Below are 18,204 nucleotides of genomic sequence, written 5' to 3'. Positions count from 1 at the left end.
TGATGAACTTAAAATACTTAAAAAAAACATTTTGTGTTGGATCAATGGTACAGTGAGTAGAGTGCTTACCTTGCCCATGGTCAATCTGAGTTTGCCTCCCAGAACCACATATGCCAGGACTAATCGCTGAGCACAGCCAAGCGTAAGCCCTGAACACCACTGGGGGTAGCTCTAAAACCAAAAAACAACTAAAAATGGATTTTCTTGGGCAAGTCTAAATATGGAATTGATTTTTGAAATAATGCAATTTGACCTGTTTTTGTTTTTGCCAGGAGTTTAATTTGTCTTTCAAAGTCTCAGAATGAATCTATGTGCTGATTTCTAACTTTGAATATCTGAAAGTATGCTAATAACTTGCTTTATGTGTTACAGAATGAGAACAGTTTCAGTGGTGAGGAGGAAGAAAAACTTCAAGCTGCGTTTTCTCTAGAGAGACAGGATCTTCATCTAGTTCTTGAAACAATATCGTTCATTTTAGAACAGGTATTTTACTACACCAAATTTTCTAGCCATGGTTTGTTTAGGATGTTTATAATGTTATCATATCAATAATATTCTTTTTTTTACAAAATTTATTGACTATACTAAGTTCCAGTTCCTTAATGCCATCATATTTTGCATTATACAATTATATATAATTAATCGATCATATGTGTTATACTCAATGTAAGACTTTATAATTTAGTCCAAATTCTTTCTCCAGAAACAACACATTGATAAGACTGAGCATGAGCTAATTATATTTTGTGTATGTAGAAATAAAAGCAATTCTACTTTGAAAACTTAACCTAAGAAAATTCTTAAAATAAATTATTCAAATTGTACTTCTAATAATGATTTATAACAAAACATTAAAATAATTTTCTGCTGAAACTTATGCTATAAACATGCAAATTATAGTTCATATCAGAACTAAAAGTATAATTGTGTTGTCTTTAGTAATAATTTAAAGTAGAAATTTCCTAAAAATTGTAATAAATGAATATGGATAAGTCAATCTTAAATTCTAGGTGCAACTCTAACATTTAAAATATGCACAAGATTTAAAATATGAACAACTGGATAATTTTTCCAAAGCCCACTCTTTTCAAGTTTTTTTTTTAAATATTTTTTATTTAAACACCTTGGTTACAAACATGCTTATCAATAATATTCTTTAAAAAAAAAAAAACCACATTCCAGTGGAAGCTGTAGATTTATCTTTTTTTTTTTTTTTTTTTTTTGGTTTTTGGGTCACACCTGGCAGTGCTCAGGGGTTACTCCTGGCTGTCTGCTCAGAAATAGCTCCTGGCAGGCACGGGGGACCCTATGGGACACTGGGATTCGAACCAACCATCTTTGGTCCTGGATCGGCTGCTTGCAAGGCAAACGCCGCTGTGCTATCTCTCCGGGCCCTAGATTTATCTTAATAAAGAAAACAGGAATCTAATATAAGAAATTCAGTATAATAAAACACTTGAATGTGTTGTACATTATTACAGTCCACCAAGCAATCTCTCATTGAGTAGCCTGAAGGAAGTATTTCACAACATGAACCTAAGACTTTGTGGACTTGAGACAAAAGATTTTAACACATTATTTGATATACTAATTTGGAGGAATGAGCACTTACAAAAAAAGCCTTATGAAATTATTTTGGAGGATTTACATGACTCTGATGATAAATAAAATGCTTAAAAAAGAAGCATTGTGAGAGAACTTCTGTCATAAATCTCATTCGACCAACCTTCAGTCATACTTCTAATGAGCTGCTCTTCTGTGTCCCTTTTTCTCATTTAAAATCAGTTTATTATAACCTCCCCTTTCTCTGTAGCTGTGCCCCTCATACTTTCAGTTGTCCCTTGTCTTGGTTCCTTGGATACTCTGCTCATCCGAGTAGAAAGCTTAGGGTTCAGTTGTGTCTCCTGTCTGTTATGCTTCCTTTCTTCTCTAGATTTTAAATTTTGGACTTCAGGTCATCATGTTTATGCATCTAAAGTAAAACTACCACATTGCTGGGATTAAATTGTTTCCAAGAAGATTTTGTTGATTGATTATAGTAGGACACATGAAAAATGAAAATTTTGATAGTACTATAGCTGCATGGACAATCTAGTGAGCAGATACTGTTGGGAAAACAAGCTATCAGGCATGTATAACAGACACTTTCCACAATTATGGGTCAGAGAGATGACAGTGTGTTGATCCTGGTGGGCCTTCAGGAGAAACAGATGACTGACTAGGACAGACTGGATGGGGTTTATGAGATAGTTGTTCCGGAGTAACGCAAGAAATGGGACAAATATACCTGTGAAACAAATCTAGATATACATTTTTTAATAATTCCTATAATGTTGGTAGGGAAAGCAGTCTTGAAAAAGTAGAAACACAAAGGCCCAGAGAGATAGCACAGCAGCGTTTGCCTTGCAAGCAGCCGATCTAGGACCAAAGGTAGTTGGTTCGAATCCCAGTGTCCCATATGGTCCCCCGTGCCTGCCAGGAGCTATTTCTGAGCAGACAGCCAGGAGTAACCCCTGAGCACCTCCGGGTGTGGCCCAAAAACCCCCCCAAAAAAAAAAGAAAAAGTAGAAACATTTTGTTACTTGGCAAACAAAGCTTTTGTCAACTTCATGAAATAAATAAAGAAATAAACTTTAATAAAGAATCATTTATATAATCAAAGCAGACTTTTTTGGTTAAGTGAATTTAGGATTACTCAGGCTAAAATGGAAACAGGCAAAAATAGAAACAGAAGGTAGGTCTTTGAATCTTCGAACTACTGGTTGTATATACATTACTTATTTAAAAATAACTTTGCAGTAGAAATATATTAGTCTTTTGATTTAAATCATTAAAAAATATATTTGCTTCTAGTCCCAAGTCTGTATCTTGAGCACTAAGACATGTGTATATGACTATGACTTTTCCCCCTTCTTAACAGGCAGTCTATCACAACATGAAACCAGCAGCTTTGCAGCAGCAATTAGAGAACATTCATCTGAGTCCAGACAAAGCAGAAGCATTTGTCAATGCCTGGTCTTCTATGGGCCCAGAAGTGGTTGAAAAATTCAGACAGAGAAGTCTTGCTCCCCACAAGGTAGAGAATTTACTAGCTTACTTTATAGATTTGAGTTATTTATGGCATAAATTATTATAACTGGAATGCTTATGGGGAAAACGTTTTGTAGAAAGAGTTGGCAGAGGAAATATATATAGACAACATTCTTTTTAATTAGTACTTTTTCATATATTAGCATATTTGCTACCACACTATTACTTAATTATAGTTGTTTAAAATATGCCTCTTTAACTTAATGGGAGTAAACCCTTTGGGGCAGAGTTGGTTTTTTTCATTTTGTACCTATGTAAAAACTCAAGTTTTCACTGATTCACAAAATTTTTTTGTCAGTTAAGCAGCATTCCTTGCACATAAAAGATACCAGGATTTCTTTTCCTACTTTATTTTATTTCTAATTTCTATCGTAACACTGTTATTTACCGTTATTCATATACAGTTGTTTCAGGTATTTAATGTTCAAATAAATTCACCAGCAGTGTGACTTTCCCTTTTTCAGTGTTCCTGTTTTCCCACTCACCACCATAGCCTGTCTCCCTGAAGGCACAAACAAATTTATTTTGTTTTATTTGTTATAACATGAAGTCAAATGAAATGATCAAAACTTAGATCAGCAAGGGTCAATTTGAAATGATGTTACGTCCTTCAGTGGTTTTTTAAGGTCATTGTCTGAAGATTTACTGGGCTGTGGCTGATGCTAGTTGAGCCCTGTGTATTATGTTTAGGCTCACTGAACTTGGTAAATTTATTTTTATTTTTAATTACTTTAGTACCAGGGGTCTCAAACTTGCGGCCCTCCGTACAACATTTAGTGGCCCTGCCCTAGAGGAATCTTTTTTTGTTTCGTTTTTGTTTTAATTGTTTGGGTCACACCCCCCAAGGCTTACTACTGACTTTGCACTCAAGGATCACCCCTACTTTCCCTCCTGGGGCCCGCAGGTAAATTGAGTTTGAGACCCCTGCATGATTGTGATTACAAGGTTGTTCATAATACAGGTTTTTAAAAGTTGCTCATGATTGAGTTACAGTCATAGAATATACAACACTCACCAGTGCAGCACATTTCCCACCACCAGTATCCTCAGTTTACCTCCACCTTCCCCAAGGTCCTCTTTCTTGCCTGTCTCTGGGACATTCTCTCTCTCTCTCTCTCTCTCTCTCTCTCTCTCTCTCTCTCTCTCTCTCTCTCTCCTCTCTCTCTCTCTCTCTCTCTCTCTCTCTCTCTCTCTCTCTCTCTCTCTCTCTCTCTCTCTTCCTTCCTCCCTCCCCCCTCCCTCCTTCCCCCTCTCCTCTCTCTTCCCCCACATCCCCCCACCCCCACACCAGGCATATCACTTTATCCCATTTCAGCACCTAGTTCTTGTCCACAGTGAACTTGGTAGTTTTGTTTGTTTGTTTGTTTGCTTGCTTGCTTTTTTTTGGGGGGGGTCACACCCGGCAGCGCTCAGGGACCACTCCTGGCTCTATGCTCAGAAATCGACCCTGGCAGGCACGGGGACCATATGGGATGCCGGGATTCGAACCACCATCCTCCTGCATGCAAGGCAAATACCTTAACTCCATGCTATCTCTCAAGGTTTTGTGTGTGTGTGTGTGTGTGTGTGTGTGTGTTTGTTTGTTTTTGGGTCACACCTGGCAGTGCTCAGGGGCTACTCTTGGCTCTAGGCTCAGAAATCGCCCCCGGCAGGTTCGGGGGACCATATGGGATGCCGGGATTCGAATCCATCCTTCAGCATGCAAGGCAAACAAACACCTTACCTCCATGCTATCTCTCCAGCCCCAGGATTTTATTTTTGCATGTATGTTTGTATGTGTGTGTTTGGGGGCTATACCTGGCAGTGCTTAGGGCTTATTCCTGGCTCTGTACTCAGGCATTACTCTTCTGAAACCCAGGTTGGCTATGTGTTTTGTACCTGCTCTACTAATGCTCCAGCCCAAATTTCGTTTTTTCCCCCCAATTAACATACATTATCTAATTGATTTTTACTCTACTTTGTATTTTTGCAATAATTCATTTTCTATATTGCTATATCTGATTTGTTATTGTGGGTTTTTTTTTTTTTAGTAATTTTTCCATTGTTTATTAGGGATATTGATCTGATTGCTTTTGGTAATGTTTTTGGTAATAACAGGATAATAGACTTTATAAGATAAGTTGGTAAGTATTCCCCTTTTCATTATTTTCTGGAAGGTAATAATCCTTGTGAAAGATTGTTTTTTTTTTCATGAGTGTCAATCTTTCTGGATGAGTGAAAGGTAAATATTCCTGCCCATTCTTTCTTTGTATTCTGGTCATTGTTCCCTTGAGGTGAGAAACTTCTTAATTTAAAGTAGTCCCATTTTTTTTGTTTGTTTGTTTTTGTTTTTCGGGCCACACCCTTTGATGCTCAGGGATTACTTTTGGCTAAGCGCTCAGAAATTGCCCCTGGCTTGGGGGGAACCATATGGGATGCTGGGGAATTGAACATTGGTCCTTCCTTGGCTAGCACTTGCAAGTCAGACACCTTACCTCTAGCGCCACCTCGCTGGCCCCCCATTTTTTTTTTAATCTTTGCTTTTACTTGCTTCATCCTTACAGATTCCTCTAGTTTCATTATCATAGAGAATTCTTCCTATATTTTTCTCTTTTGTGCTTTATGGACTTAGGTCTGCTATAGAAGCTTTTAGTTCATTTTGAATTGATTTTTGTGCATGGTATTAAAAAAAGATCTGAGTTCTTTTTTTTTACATGTTCCTGACCAGTATTACCACTGCTGTTAAAGAGGCTTTCCTTGCCCCCTTCATATTTTTTGCTCCTAAATCAAAGACTGACCGTACCTGAGAATCTGTCTCTGGAATTTTACTTCTATTCCACTGATCTAAAAGTCTACCTTTAGACTAGTACCACACTTTTGTTTGTTTGTTTGTTTTTAGTTTTTGCGCCACACCTGGTCAAGCTTGGGTTTTTCCTGGCTCTATACTCGGGCATCACTTCTTTAGGGGCTCGGCACTCTATAGGGTGCCTGGTCGACCACATGTAGTACAAGTAGCCTACCCACTGTATTATCACTCTGTTTTAATTACTATCATTTTATAGTACAATTTAAAGTTGGAGAAAGTGATGCCTCCATTTTCCTTTTCCTAAGGGTTGCTTTGCTATTTGTTGAGAGGAGGGGGACTGTTGTTCCATAGGAATATCAGGAGGATTTGATCTATTCCTTCTAAGATGTCTTGGGTATCCGTTAGAGACAACACTGAATCTTTATCGTGCTTTGTGGAATATTGGAGTTTTTTTGTTTGTCTGTTTTTATTTGGGTCATACCTGGTGCTCAGGAGTTACTCCTGACTCTGCACTCAGGGATCAGTTCTGGTGGTGCTTGGGGGATCATATAGGATGCCAGAGATTGAATCTGGGTAGGCCATGTGCCAGGCAAACATCTTTCCCACTGTGCTATCACTCTGGCCTCAGAGTATTGCTCTTTTAATGATGTTAATTTTACCAAGCCATGAGCAAGAGATGTGTTTCCATTTCTTTGTGGCCTCTTTTATTTCCTGAAGTAGTGTTTTGGAGTTTTCTATGTATAAGTCTTTCACTTCTTTAGTTAAGCTTATTCATGGGGCCGGGCGGTGGCGCTGGAGGTAAGGTGCCTGCCTTACCTGCGCTAGCCTAGGAGACGGACCGCGGTTCGATCCCCCGGCGTCCCATAGGGTCCCCCAAGCCAGGAGCGACTTCTGAGCGCATAGCCAGGAGTAACCCCTGAGCGTTACCGGGTGTGGCCCAAAAACCAAAAAAAAAAAAAAAAAAAAAAAAAAAAGCTTATTCCTAGATACTTTGTTATCTGAAGCACAGTTGTGAATGGGATTTCTAAAAATATCTTCTATTTATTTGTGTATAGGAAAACTAGTGTCATTTTTGTGTTAATTTTGTAGCCTGCCCTTTATTATACAAACCTATTATATCTAGGAGCTTTTTTGTAGTCTTTAGGTTTTTCTAAGTTTAGTATCATGTCATTTGCAAATAGTGAGAGCTTTACTTCTTCCTCTTCTATCTGGATGCTTTTAACATCTTTTTCTTACTCTGACAAGTTCTTCCAATTGAATATTGAAAAGAAGTGTAGCAACCTTGTTTTGTGCCTTATTTTAGAGGAAAGAGTTTTAGTTTCCCCCATTTGAGTATAATGTTTGCTGTGGGTTTGTGGTGAATAGCTGTGACTGTCGAGTTAATTTCCTTCAATTCCTATTTTTGTTGAGAATTTTTTTAATTAAAACATCCTGATTACAAAGTTGTTCACAACTGAGTTTCAGTTAGACAGTGTACACCAGGTACACCCTTCACCAGGTCACATTTCTGCCACCAATATCCCCAGTTTCCTAATACCCTCTGCTCTGCCTAACCCTCGGCCTTTTGGGTTATCTATCCTCACAGAAAGAATTTCAGGGGGAAGATGCTAAGTGAAGTAAAACAGGTTTTATTTAGAGGTACTGAGGAAGAAGGAGAGAGTAGGAGAGGGGGGAAGGAGAGAGAGAGAGAGAGAGAAGGGAGAGAGGGGGGAGAGAGAAAGAGTGAGAGAGGAAAGAGAGAGAGAGAAAGAGAGAGAGAGAGAGGAGAGAGAGAGGGAGAGAGAGAGAGAGAGAGAGAGAGAGAGAGAGAGAGAGAGAGAGAGAGAGAGAGAAGATATGAGTAATACATTCAAAGACCAAGTCTTGGTACACAGCCCAGCAGGAAATTCCATATCTCAGGAGGGGAGAGGCAGACCTCATGCTTTCGGGGACTGTAGATGTACCCAGGCAACACATACGCTTTGTTGAGAATTTTTATCATGAATGGATATTGCATCTTATTGAATGCTTTCTCTGTACCTATTGATATGATCATATGGTTTTAATTTTTTGGTATTGATTTGACATATTATGCTGATTGGCTTACATAAGTTGAACCATTCTTGCATTCCTGGGATGAATCCTATGTGGTCAGAGTGTGTGTGCTTTTTTGTTTGTTTGTTTGTTTGTTGTTGTTTTTGGTTCTTGAGCTATGCCCAGCAGCTCTCAGGGGTTACTTGTGGCTCTGAGCTCAGAAATCACTCCTGGTAGGCTTGGGGGACCATATATATAGAATGCTGGGGATTGAACCTGGGTTGGCTGTGTGCAAGGCAAATGCCCTACCCACTGTGTTATTGCTTCAGCCCTTGGTGAGTAATCTTTTTGATGAGTTGTTTTGATTAAAACATTTTATAGTTATAAAAATTTTGCATAATTATATTACACAGAACTCAAATGTTGTCTCTTTCTTAGTTGTTAGCATATTAATCAAGTAAAAGATAGTTTTTTTCTGTGCTGTGTTTGTGAGGTTCAAATGCTATTCTATCTCTTCACTACCTTTTAATTGAATAATACCTGCTGTAAAATGCAGAGATTTTAAGTTCAGCTGAAGGAGTTTTAGAACTACACCTACTTGGGGCCAGAGTGATAGCATAGTGGTAGGGCGTTTGCCTTGCACGGCTGGTCCCCTGAGCAAAGAGCAATTTCTGAGCACATAGCCAGGAGTAACCACTGAGCGTCACCAGGTGTGCCCCCCCACAAAAAAAAGGCAATAAAAATTAAATATACCCACTAAATCATTATCCCAAACACAATAGAGAAAATTTTTTCTTATTTGGATGAAGCACAATTTTAATATGCTCCATTCTCAACTTTTTTTTACTACAGATGCATTTTGTCTGTTCTTTTTGTTTGTTTGTTTGTTTGTTTGTTTTGTTTTGAACAACACCTGGTAAGACTCGGGTTACTCCTGGCTATGTGCTCAGAAATCGCTTCTGGTTTAGGGGACCATATGGGACGCTGGGGATTGAACTGAGGTCCGTCAAAAATGCCCTACTGCTGTGCCACTACTCCAGCCCTATTTTGTCTATTCTTTTTTTTTTTTTTTTTTAAAAAATGGAACGCTTCACGAATTTGCGTGTCATCCTTGCGCAGGGGCCATGCTAATCTTCTCTGTATCGTTCCAATTTTAGTATATGTGCTGCCGAAGCGAGCACTATTTTGTCTATTCTTAATAGAAAAGGACTTATATAAATATATCTTGTTAATATCTCTCAACATGATGTCTTGGAATTGATTTCTGGCAGAGACAGCATTGCAGGCCTTTAAGTCATCCTCCTATTCCAGGATAGATTTTTGGGTCACACCCAGCAGTGCTCAGAGGCTCTATGCTCAGGAATTGCTCCTGGCAGGCTCAGAGGACCATATGGGATGCCGGGATTTGAACCACCGACCTTCTGATTGCAAGGCAAACACCTTACCACCATGCTATCTCTCCGGCCCCAGGATAGGACTTTTTGTCTGTTTTGTTCACATTTTTTACTCTCATAAATTGTCCTTGGGAGATAGTAAGTTCTTAGTAAATAGTTGGTAAATTAATACATGCACAGTGATCCTGCTCTATAGATTTTGCTATTTTGATTTTCTTTCTTTCTTTCTTTTTTTTTTTTTTTTTTTTTTTTTTTGGTTTTGGGTCATACCTGGTAGCACTCAGGGGTTACTCTTGACTCTATGCTCAGAAATCGCTTCTGACAGGCTCGGGGAACTATATGGGATGCCAGGATTTAAACCACCATCCTTCTGCATGCAAGGCAAACACCCTACCTCTATGCTATCTCTCTGTCCCTTACAGATTTAGCTATTTTGAAATTCAGTCGATTTTCTTTTTCTTTTTCTTTTTTTTTTTTTTTTTTTTTTGGATTTTGGGTCATACCCAGCAGCACTCAGGGGTTACTCCTGGCTCTATGCTCAGAAATCACTCCTGGCAGGCTCAGGACCATATAGGATGCTGTGATTCAAAACACCGTCCTTCTGCATGCAAGGCAAACGTCCCACCTTCATGCTATCTCTTCAGTCCATGATTTTATTTTCTTATTAAGAGAGAACATTTGTATTGATTGATGTAGAACTAAACTTTAAAGATAGATATATTTTGCATTTACTAGTGCCTTTGCATTTTGGCCATGCTTTAAGCTTTTTTTTTATTTGTGTATTTCATTACTTGAGTTTTGTTTAAGCTTGAAATAGATATTCTCCAGGGTGGAAATAGTGATGTCATCAGTTGATAAAACTGTTTAAAGAGTTTCATATTTCAGAGATTCTTAACAGATAATGTCCTCTGCTTCATAAACAATTGGCAAAACTAGAACCATCAACAAATTAAATGTTTTGCTAATGACAAAGATCTGCGCTGTTAGTGAGATTGGTCTTCTGTCATAGTTTCAAAGACTTGTACTTGCTAAGTAACTTGATTTTTATCTGACAGTTGCCAATTTTTAGAGTGCTGCTGAAGGACATTATAGTGTCCTCATATTTGTATTCATATCTTCATATGTTCTTGGTCTGCCAAGGTGGCAAACAGTTTGAAGGATGGCTTATTGGCATTTTTCCTTAACACATCACAACATGGAATTAAGGACCATGGTTTTGGTTAAGTCTGTGGTCAAAGAGTATAATTAAGTTTCATGCCACTCTAGCAGCAGGACTAGGCTACTTTTGTTCTGCTGAAGTTTAAGGTTATATGTTAGGGTATATATTTACGTTGCATCTCTAATAAAGCATCTGCACCTCTTATTCTGGTATGGTGATACAATATTAAAGGATGACACTGATACACTCCTGAATTTTTTCTTTTTTTCTTTTTTTTTTTTGGGTTTTTGGCCCACACGCGGCAGCGCTCAGGGGTTCCTCCTGGCTCTCTGCTCAGAAATCGCTCCTGGAAGGCACAGGACCATATGGGACACCGGGATTCGAACCAACCACCTTTGGTCCTAGATCGGCTGCTTGCAAGGCAAATGCCACTGTGCTATCTCTCCTGGCCCCTCCTGGAGACTTTCTAATTAATAGTGCTGTGTAGATAATTGGTGCAATATTTGAGAAGGTGGTAATCACCCTGGAGCTGGGCTACTGTAATATTAAGTCAGAGACCTATTTGCATCTATGTGACTTTCTAATTCTGTTCGTACCCTCCGTGTAATATGGGTACTATGATGTCATCTCTGAGACCTGACATTATTCTTTTTGGAGCCACACCTGCTAGTACTCAAGATATATTCCTGGATTTGTGCTCAGGGATCACTCCTGGGAGGTTTGGGGTGTGAGGTGCCACTATGCTCTGGACTAACTCTCTATCTCTGATCTGATTTTATTGCCTGACAAAGGCTGCTGCAAATGTTCTCAGTTCATGTAAGTATTCCTATCATTCCTCTGGTTTTTTTTTTTTTGTTTGTTTGTTTTGTTTTTGTTTTTGGGCCACACCCGGAGGTGCTCAGGGGTTACTCCTGGCTGTCTGCTCAGAAATAGCTCCTGGCAGGCACGGGGGACCCTATGGGACACCGGGATTCCAACCAACCACCTTTGGTCCTGCATCGGCTGCTTGCAAGGCAAACGCCGCTGTGCTATCTCTCCGGGCCCTATCATTCCTCTGTTATAGTCCTTACAAAACAGTATCTTTTGAGAAGTAATGTTATTAAATTATAATTTACTTAATATCTCTTCCCTTTCAAATTATATAGCTCAGTGGACCATGTGCTAGATCCATATCTAAGCGTCATTACCATAGCAAGATAGAGAATGTTTTCCTTGCCCTTAAATGTTTCCACATGCCCCTTTGCAATCTTTTTCCAACCTGGTTCTGACCCCCAGAAACCCATAGGTTTGCTTTCTTAACTGTTGCTTACATTTATGTGGATTTTATATAAATAGAATTAAGGGCCGGAGAGATGGCATGGAGGTAGGGTGTTTGCCTTGCAAGCAGAAGGATGGTGGTTCGAAGTCCTGGCATCCCATATGGTCTCCCGAGTCTGCCAGGAGCGATTTCTTTTTTTTTTTTTAGTTTTTGGGCCACACCCTGCAGTGCTCAGGGGTTACTCCTGGCTATCTGCTCAGAAATAGCTCCTGGCAGGCACGGGGACCATATGGGACACCGGGATTCCAACCAACTACCTTTGGTCCTGGATCGGCTGCTTGCAAGGCAAATGCCGCTGTGCTATCTCTCCAGGCCCAGGAGCAATTTCTGAGCGTAGAGCCAGGAGTAGCCCCTGAGTGCAGCCAGGTGTGACACAAAATCCAAAAGTAAATAAATAAATAAATAAATAAATAAATAAATAAACAAATAAATGAATAAATAAAATTAAATGTACTTTTATTCTTTTTGCTTCTTCCACTGAGGATGATTTTTGATGACAAATGCTTGGGCATGTATTAAGGTATCTTTTTTTAAATTTATTTTTATTTATTTGTTTTTGTTTTTGGACCACACCTGCTGACGCTCAGGGAGTCCTCCTGGCTCTGTGATCAGAAATTACTCCTGGCTTGGGGGACCATATGGGACACCATATGGGGGATTGAACCGTGGTCCGTCCTGGGTCAGCTCTGTGCAATGCAAGTGCCCCACCACTGCATTGCTGTTCCGGTCCCTATCTTTTTTTTTTTTATTTTTTTTAATTATAGGCTGTGGTATTTTCCCATATAGATATACTATAATTTATCATTTACTTGTTGATAGGTATTTGGGTTATTTTCATTTTGGGGTTTAAATCTGTTCTACGTGTAGGTTCAGTTCTTTTCATGTATCTGTAGTTTCATTTTTCTTGGCTTAGGGTAGATTAACTGGATTTTAGAATAGGTATATATTTAACTTTAAGACACTGCTGGGGCTGGAGCAATAGGCCTTGCATGCAGCTAACTGAGTTCAATTCTGTGCATCCCAGACGGTCTCCCAAGCCTGCTACAAGTAGTTTCTGAGTGTAGAGTCAGGACCCTGAATGCTGCCGGGTATGGCCCCAAAAAAGCAGCATTTACACTGTGATTCTATTTGCAAATTTGTTTTTTGTTCCAAATCAGTAGAGTTTTTAGAATGGAGTCGCATGAGTTGGGCACTGCTAGCTTCAAAATGGCTAATAAAATTTATGATCTCCTGGTGGGGCTTCAAATGATAGATTTGAAAATTTCCCTGATTTGATAATGAAAGCATTTGAGCTAATTACCTTGTCCATCTTCTATGACCTTTTTCTTTCCAAAGGAAACAAAGTGAAAGATAGAGATGGAATGGCCTGTGGTTTTACTGTTGACGGTTTGCAGAATGTTTCCATTGAGGAATCCTCCTCTGTTGGTGGTGCCTTCATGTTTCCTTTGGCAAACATACACATGTTATTTCGGAACTCATTTTTCCTGTAATGGAGTAGACATGATGAAAGTGCCTCTATTTTTTTTTTAACCAAAGTAAAATAGCCCCAAATTTACATTCTGAACAAAACTTTTATTACAGATGCATGCCATTTTTGAGGGAGTCATAATTCTGACCTCATATACATTCAAATGGAATTTCCCAGCAAGGATTGCTTTCTTCATGCAGATTTATAATGAAAAGTGCTACAAACAAACTAACTTTATTAACTAGATTACATTGAATAGGAACCTGCCCTTCTTTGCATCCAAGGTTTTAGAAATAAAGCACGTGTGTGTGTGGAGGGTAGAGGTGGTGGTAGTAGTGGTAGTGAGGGGTGTGTGTGTGTGTACATATGTTATGGTGCACTGGGAATTAAACCCAGGACTATACACATACAATGCAAGCATATTACTGCTTGACCATTTAGGAAACATTCTTAGTTTGTGTTTCATTGTAGTTGTATAGGTATAGGAAATAAAGAATAGGAGACACTCATCAGAATTATTAGAATCTTATAGAGGCATAGGTTTATTTAAAGCTCTACAACCATACACCAAAGAATGAGGTCTACATATTAATTTAGTAAAATTTCCATAGTTATTTATATTCATTAATCTTTTGCTTTATAGCTTTTTCTTTCAAAAATACTAGGTCTATTTCTTTTTTAGACTTTTATAGATTTACATACAGTTGTAGGAAATTATATATAGAGATTATAAGTATCTATTTTTTGGGGGTGTATGTTACACTCTGTGCTTAGGAACTACTCCTGGAAATGTTCAGGGGACCATGTGGTGTACAAGGTCAGAGTGGCAGTAATACAGTTAGGGCTCTTGCCTTATATACAGCCAACCTGGATTTCATCTCTGTCACCTTGAACTCTACCAGGAATGATCCCTGAGGGCAGAGCCAAGAGTAAGTCCTGATCACAGTTAGGTGTGCCCCCAAAATACAAAAATACCCCAAAATGATTTCTTTCCTCATGAGATATTGATATTTGAAGTATACATGCTACTTATATGCTATTTCTCAATACAAAATACAATACAAAAGCTCCATCCCAATGGAGTATGCTTATTTTCATCTTTATCATCTTTCTCTTCATTTATGTTAAGTGCCTAAAGAATAGGGATCTGATCAGTAGAATGAGTTGAAAACTGCATCTCACAGGTCTTTATGAATAACAAGATGCTTTTAGGGAAGGTATCAGGATACTTGTATATCTGAGTAGTTCAAAATGTTTTTTCTTGTTCTCTTGGTGTCATGTTGTACATGACTGTTGGTTGATATAGAGATCCTGTGCTAGAGCCTGTACTAACTCTCACAAGTGAGTTAAATCATGCATTAAGGAGTTTTGGGGAATAAGATGGGCACATCTCTGGGTTACTCCTAGCTCTACACTCAGGAATCATTCCTGGCTGTGCTCAAAGGACCATATGTGATGCGGGGACCCAACCTGGGTTTGCTTCATGCAAGGCAAGTGCCTGACCTGTTGTATTATCATTTTGGCTCTGCATTAAGGATTCTTACTTACATATACCATTAAGATCCCCCCTCCCATATGACAGTGTGGATTGTATCTCTGCAATGTCTTTCCCCTCTTCACCCAGAATCTCTAAAAAGTTCAGTATCCAAAAGAACAGAACAGTAATTTTATTATCACATCATATCCTCTCTCAAATAGATACTTTCCTTGCTTTTTTTTTTTTTTCCAATTTGGCTTTGAATCACTGCTGCAATTCTCTCTGTTGAGCAGTATTTTATGATAGTGATTAGTATTTTGGTTATATCAGAATTGTCATGAGGTGTCATAAGTAATAGTATAACTAAGGTAGTTCCACCAAATTAGTCATTAGGGTTTTGTCAGAGGTGTATAATAAATGCTTTTGTCAAAATTTCTCTAAGTATTGATTCTTGAAAGATACTGGAAATTAAATCTTAATCTTCATACTTCATCTTCAGGGTTCTGAGGTTGGAAAACCAATAAATTGATAAGTTCAATAAGGTGACATTTATATTTCTTGATTTAAAAAAAAACTTAATCTGTTTTCATCTGACTTGGTTATTTTTTTCCTTACCTGATTAAATTGTGTTGTTGTATTAGTAAGTTCAAAGGAAATGTTTTAATTAATTTGTTGTAATTGGGAGCCATAGTAAGAGTAATTTGGAACGCTTAATCTTTTGGGGAACACCTGCTCACTAGTAGATGTCAGTTTTTGATGGCTGTATTCCAGCCTTCCTATTTCTAAGAGTGTGAACCTCTTACCATCTGGGTACTACAATTTTTTTTTCTAAATTAAAAAATATTAATCTGATTTCTACTTCATAAAAAGAATTTGAAAGATAAAGGGCAGCTATTAAAGTACTCATTATCAGTCATGTGATTGACTAGTTGAAATGTCTAAACTTAATTTACAAATCTTTTTGAAAATAGTAATTTGTAATAGTAAAATAGTAATTTGCTATTTAAGAACCAATAACTCTTAGTGTACCTCATGGCTTTGTCTAGAGCATTTTTTTTGTTTTGTTTTTGTTTTGTTGGGGGGAGGCCACACCCGGTGACGTTCAGGGGTTACCCCTGCCTATGTGCTCAGAAATCGCTTCTGGCTTGGGGGAACTTATGGGACACCAGGGGATCAAACTGTGGTCCGTCCGAGGTTACTGTGGGCAAGGCAGGTGCCTTACCGCTTGCGCCACCACTCTGGCCCCATTGTCTGGAGTAGTTTTAGAGCTCATTCCTTTTAAAGACTAGTTTTACTCTTGAATTTGACAGGCCTGGCAAGAGGCCAGTCTAATGAGCCCACAGGGAGAATGTGCAGTTGTGCAGGTTCAGGAAACTGACTTTCCGCATAACCTGTCCATGTTCATAGCCTGCTGAGTGGAAATTTTGCTTAGAGTTGACTGTTTTCTTCCTTCTGTACCATCTGATTCCAATCTGCAGTTGTCTTTTATAGCTGGAGACAGTTGGATGGCAGCTTAACCTTCAGATGGCTAACCTCTACTCAGTCAAAACTAAAATCTCCCCCAAAGCTGTGCTGAGTAGGAAGAGAGCAATGAAGACTCAAAGGTAAGAATGAGGTGATTCCCTTGAGATGATGTATTTTGTTCATCATGTCTGTGTTTTATTGTTAAACCAGGTCTTTGCTCTTGAGGTTGAAAAATTAACCAGAGTTTAATTAAAATGAAGGATTTGCAAATTGACAGATCTATATTTATGACACTTCAATGGCAGTTGTACACATCATTAGTTACTTATTTGAGGAAGTGGTTTGTCTTGCTTGCAAGGTGCTTTTTTCTAAGAATTTCAAAATGTCTTCTAAATTATGCAGTGGAAAGATTATTAGTAGCTACATAAAATGGTGATTTTTGATATTTGTGATATTTATCTGCATATATACGCTAAAGGAAATGTTATCCAGCTGGTCGGTGCTGAACTACGAAGATGGCCTGAGTTGTGTTGCTGTGTGTGTGTGTGTGTGTGTGTAATATGCATGGGCATATGTTTAAATCTAAGCACTTAACACAATAGTATTTCTGATTAGTTTATACTGCCTGGTGATTTCTTCTTTAGCATTAGTTTCAGAAAACTTGAACATATTCAGAAAGGACAAATAATTCCCACGAAACTTTTTCTTACCAGAACACAGAAATACTTATTTGAGAAATATTTAATTTTTCGTTTGTCTGTTTTGGGGGCACACCTGGTGATGTGCAGGGATACCCGATTGCACTCAGGAATCACTTCTCGAGGTTCTCAGGGATCATCGATTCGGTGGGTGCCAGGGATTGAATTTAGGTGACTGCTTGCAAGTCAGACATCCTACTCATTATACTATTGCTTTGGCTTAGTGTGCTTTCAGTGGCATTATAACTTTGGATAAGACTGTGAGTATGAGCTTCTTCATCTACAAAATGGACATAATATGACCTCTCGACTCTATTTGGATTCTTATGAAGATTTAAATACCAGTATTTGTAAAGTGTGTAGTCCAATGCCTGATATTGTGGTATGTGCTCAGTGAGTGCTCACTACTTCATTTTTATCATTATCAGTAATAAAATGGTTTCGGTCTAGTAAGTAAGAAAATCTGTTGTAAGCTGAAGCTGCCATTAAGTTTATTTCTGATTAATTTTAATTTGAATATTTTTAATTTTCATTAAATAATTTTAAATAAAATTTAAATAAAAAATTAAACAATTTAAAAATTTCAACTTTAATTCCTGATGGATTTCATTAAGAATACCCCTGCAATCTTCATCCTTTTATTTCTTTTTTAAATACTTTATTGTTTTATTTTATTCTAAAATATTTATATGTATAAAAAATTTATCTTATCGACAATGTCCCTAATCTCCCTCCTCCCCCACCTGTATTTGAGTCAGGCATTCTACTTCTCTCACTCATTAACATTGTCACCATAGTTGTCCTTGTAGTTATTTTTCTAACTGCATTCACCACTCTTTGTAGTGAGCTTCATATTGTGAGCCAGTCCTTCCAGACCTCATCTCTATTGTCTCTGGGCATTATTACAATAATGTCCTTTATTTTTCTTAAAACCCATAGAATAGTGAGCACTATATCTGTGTCTATCTCTCTCCCTCTTACGTATTTCACTCAGCATAATAGAGTCCATGGTACATCCACATATAGGAAAAATTCATGACGGCTGCATAATATATTCCATTGTGTATATTTTACCGCAGTTTCTTTAGCCATCCCTCTGTTGAAGGGCATCTTGGTTGTTTCCAGAGTCTGGCTATTGTAAATAGTGAATATAGGTGTGAGAAGGGTTATTTGAATTGTATTTTTGTGTCCTAGAGTGGTATAACTGGATCATATGAGAGTTCAATTTCCAGTTTTTTGAGGAATCTATATTGGTTTCCATAAAGGTTGGACAAGATGGCATTCCCACTAGCAGTGAATGAGAGTTCCTTTCCACATCCCCGCCAGCACTTATTGTTC

The 18,204-nt window shown here is 38.2% G+C and overlaps 1 protein-coding gene and 1 non-coding gene across 2 annotated transcripts in view; one reads left to right on the top strand and one right to left on the bottom strand.

Moving 5' to 3' along the window:
• Window positions 1-18,204, top strand: part of COMMD10 (COMM domain containing 10) — a 148,390-nt gene that overhangs the window by 4,924 nt on the left and 125,262 nt on the right. The window contains exons 3-5 of the mRNA XM_049772737.1: window positions 373-483; window positions 2,921-3,076; window positions 16,196-16,308. Of these exons, the coding sequence (XP_049628694.1) occupies window positions 373-483; window positions 2,921-3,076; window positions 16,196-16,308 (380 nt within the window). The remainder of the gene's footprint in view (window positions 1-372; window positions 484-2,920; window positions 3,077-16,195; window positions 16,309-18,204) is intronic.
• On the bottom strand, window positions 8,963-9,069 carry LOC126008264 (U6 spliceosomal RNA). Its single transcript, XR_007495604.1, has one exon. It is a non-coding gene; the product is annotated as a U6 spliceosomal RNA (small nuclear RNA).

This window comes from Suncus etruscus, chromosome 4 (assembly GCF_024139225.1).
Source record: "Suncus etruscus isolate mSunEtr1 chromosome 4, mSunEtr1.pri.cur, whole genome shotgun sequence".
Taxonomy (NCBI): domain Eukaryota; kingdom Metazoa; phylum Chordata; class Mammalia; order Eulipotyphla; family Soricidae; genus Suncus; species Suncus etruscus.
This window is presented reverse-complemented; position numbering and strand designations above follow the sequence as displayed.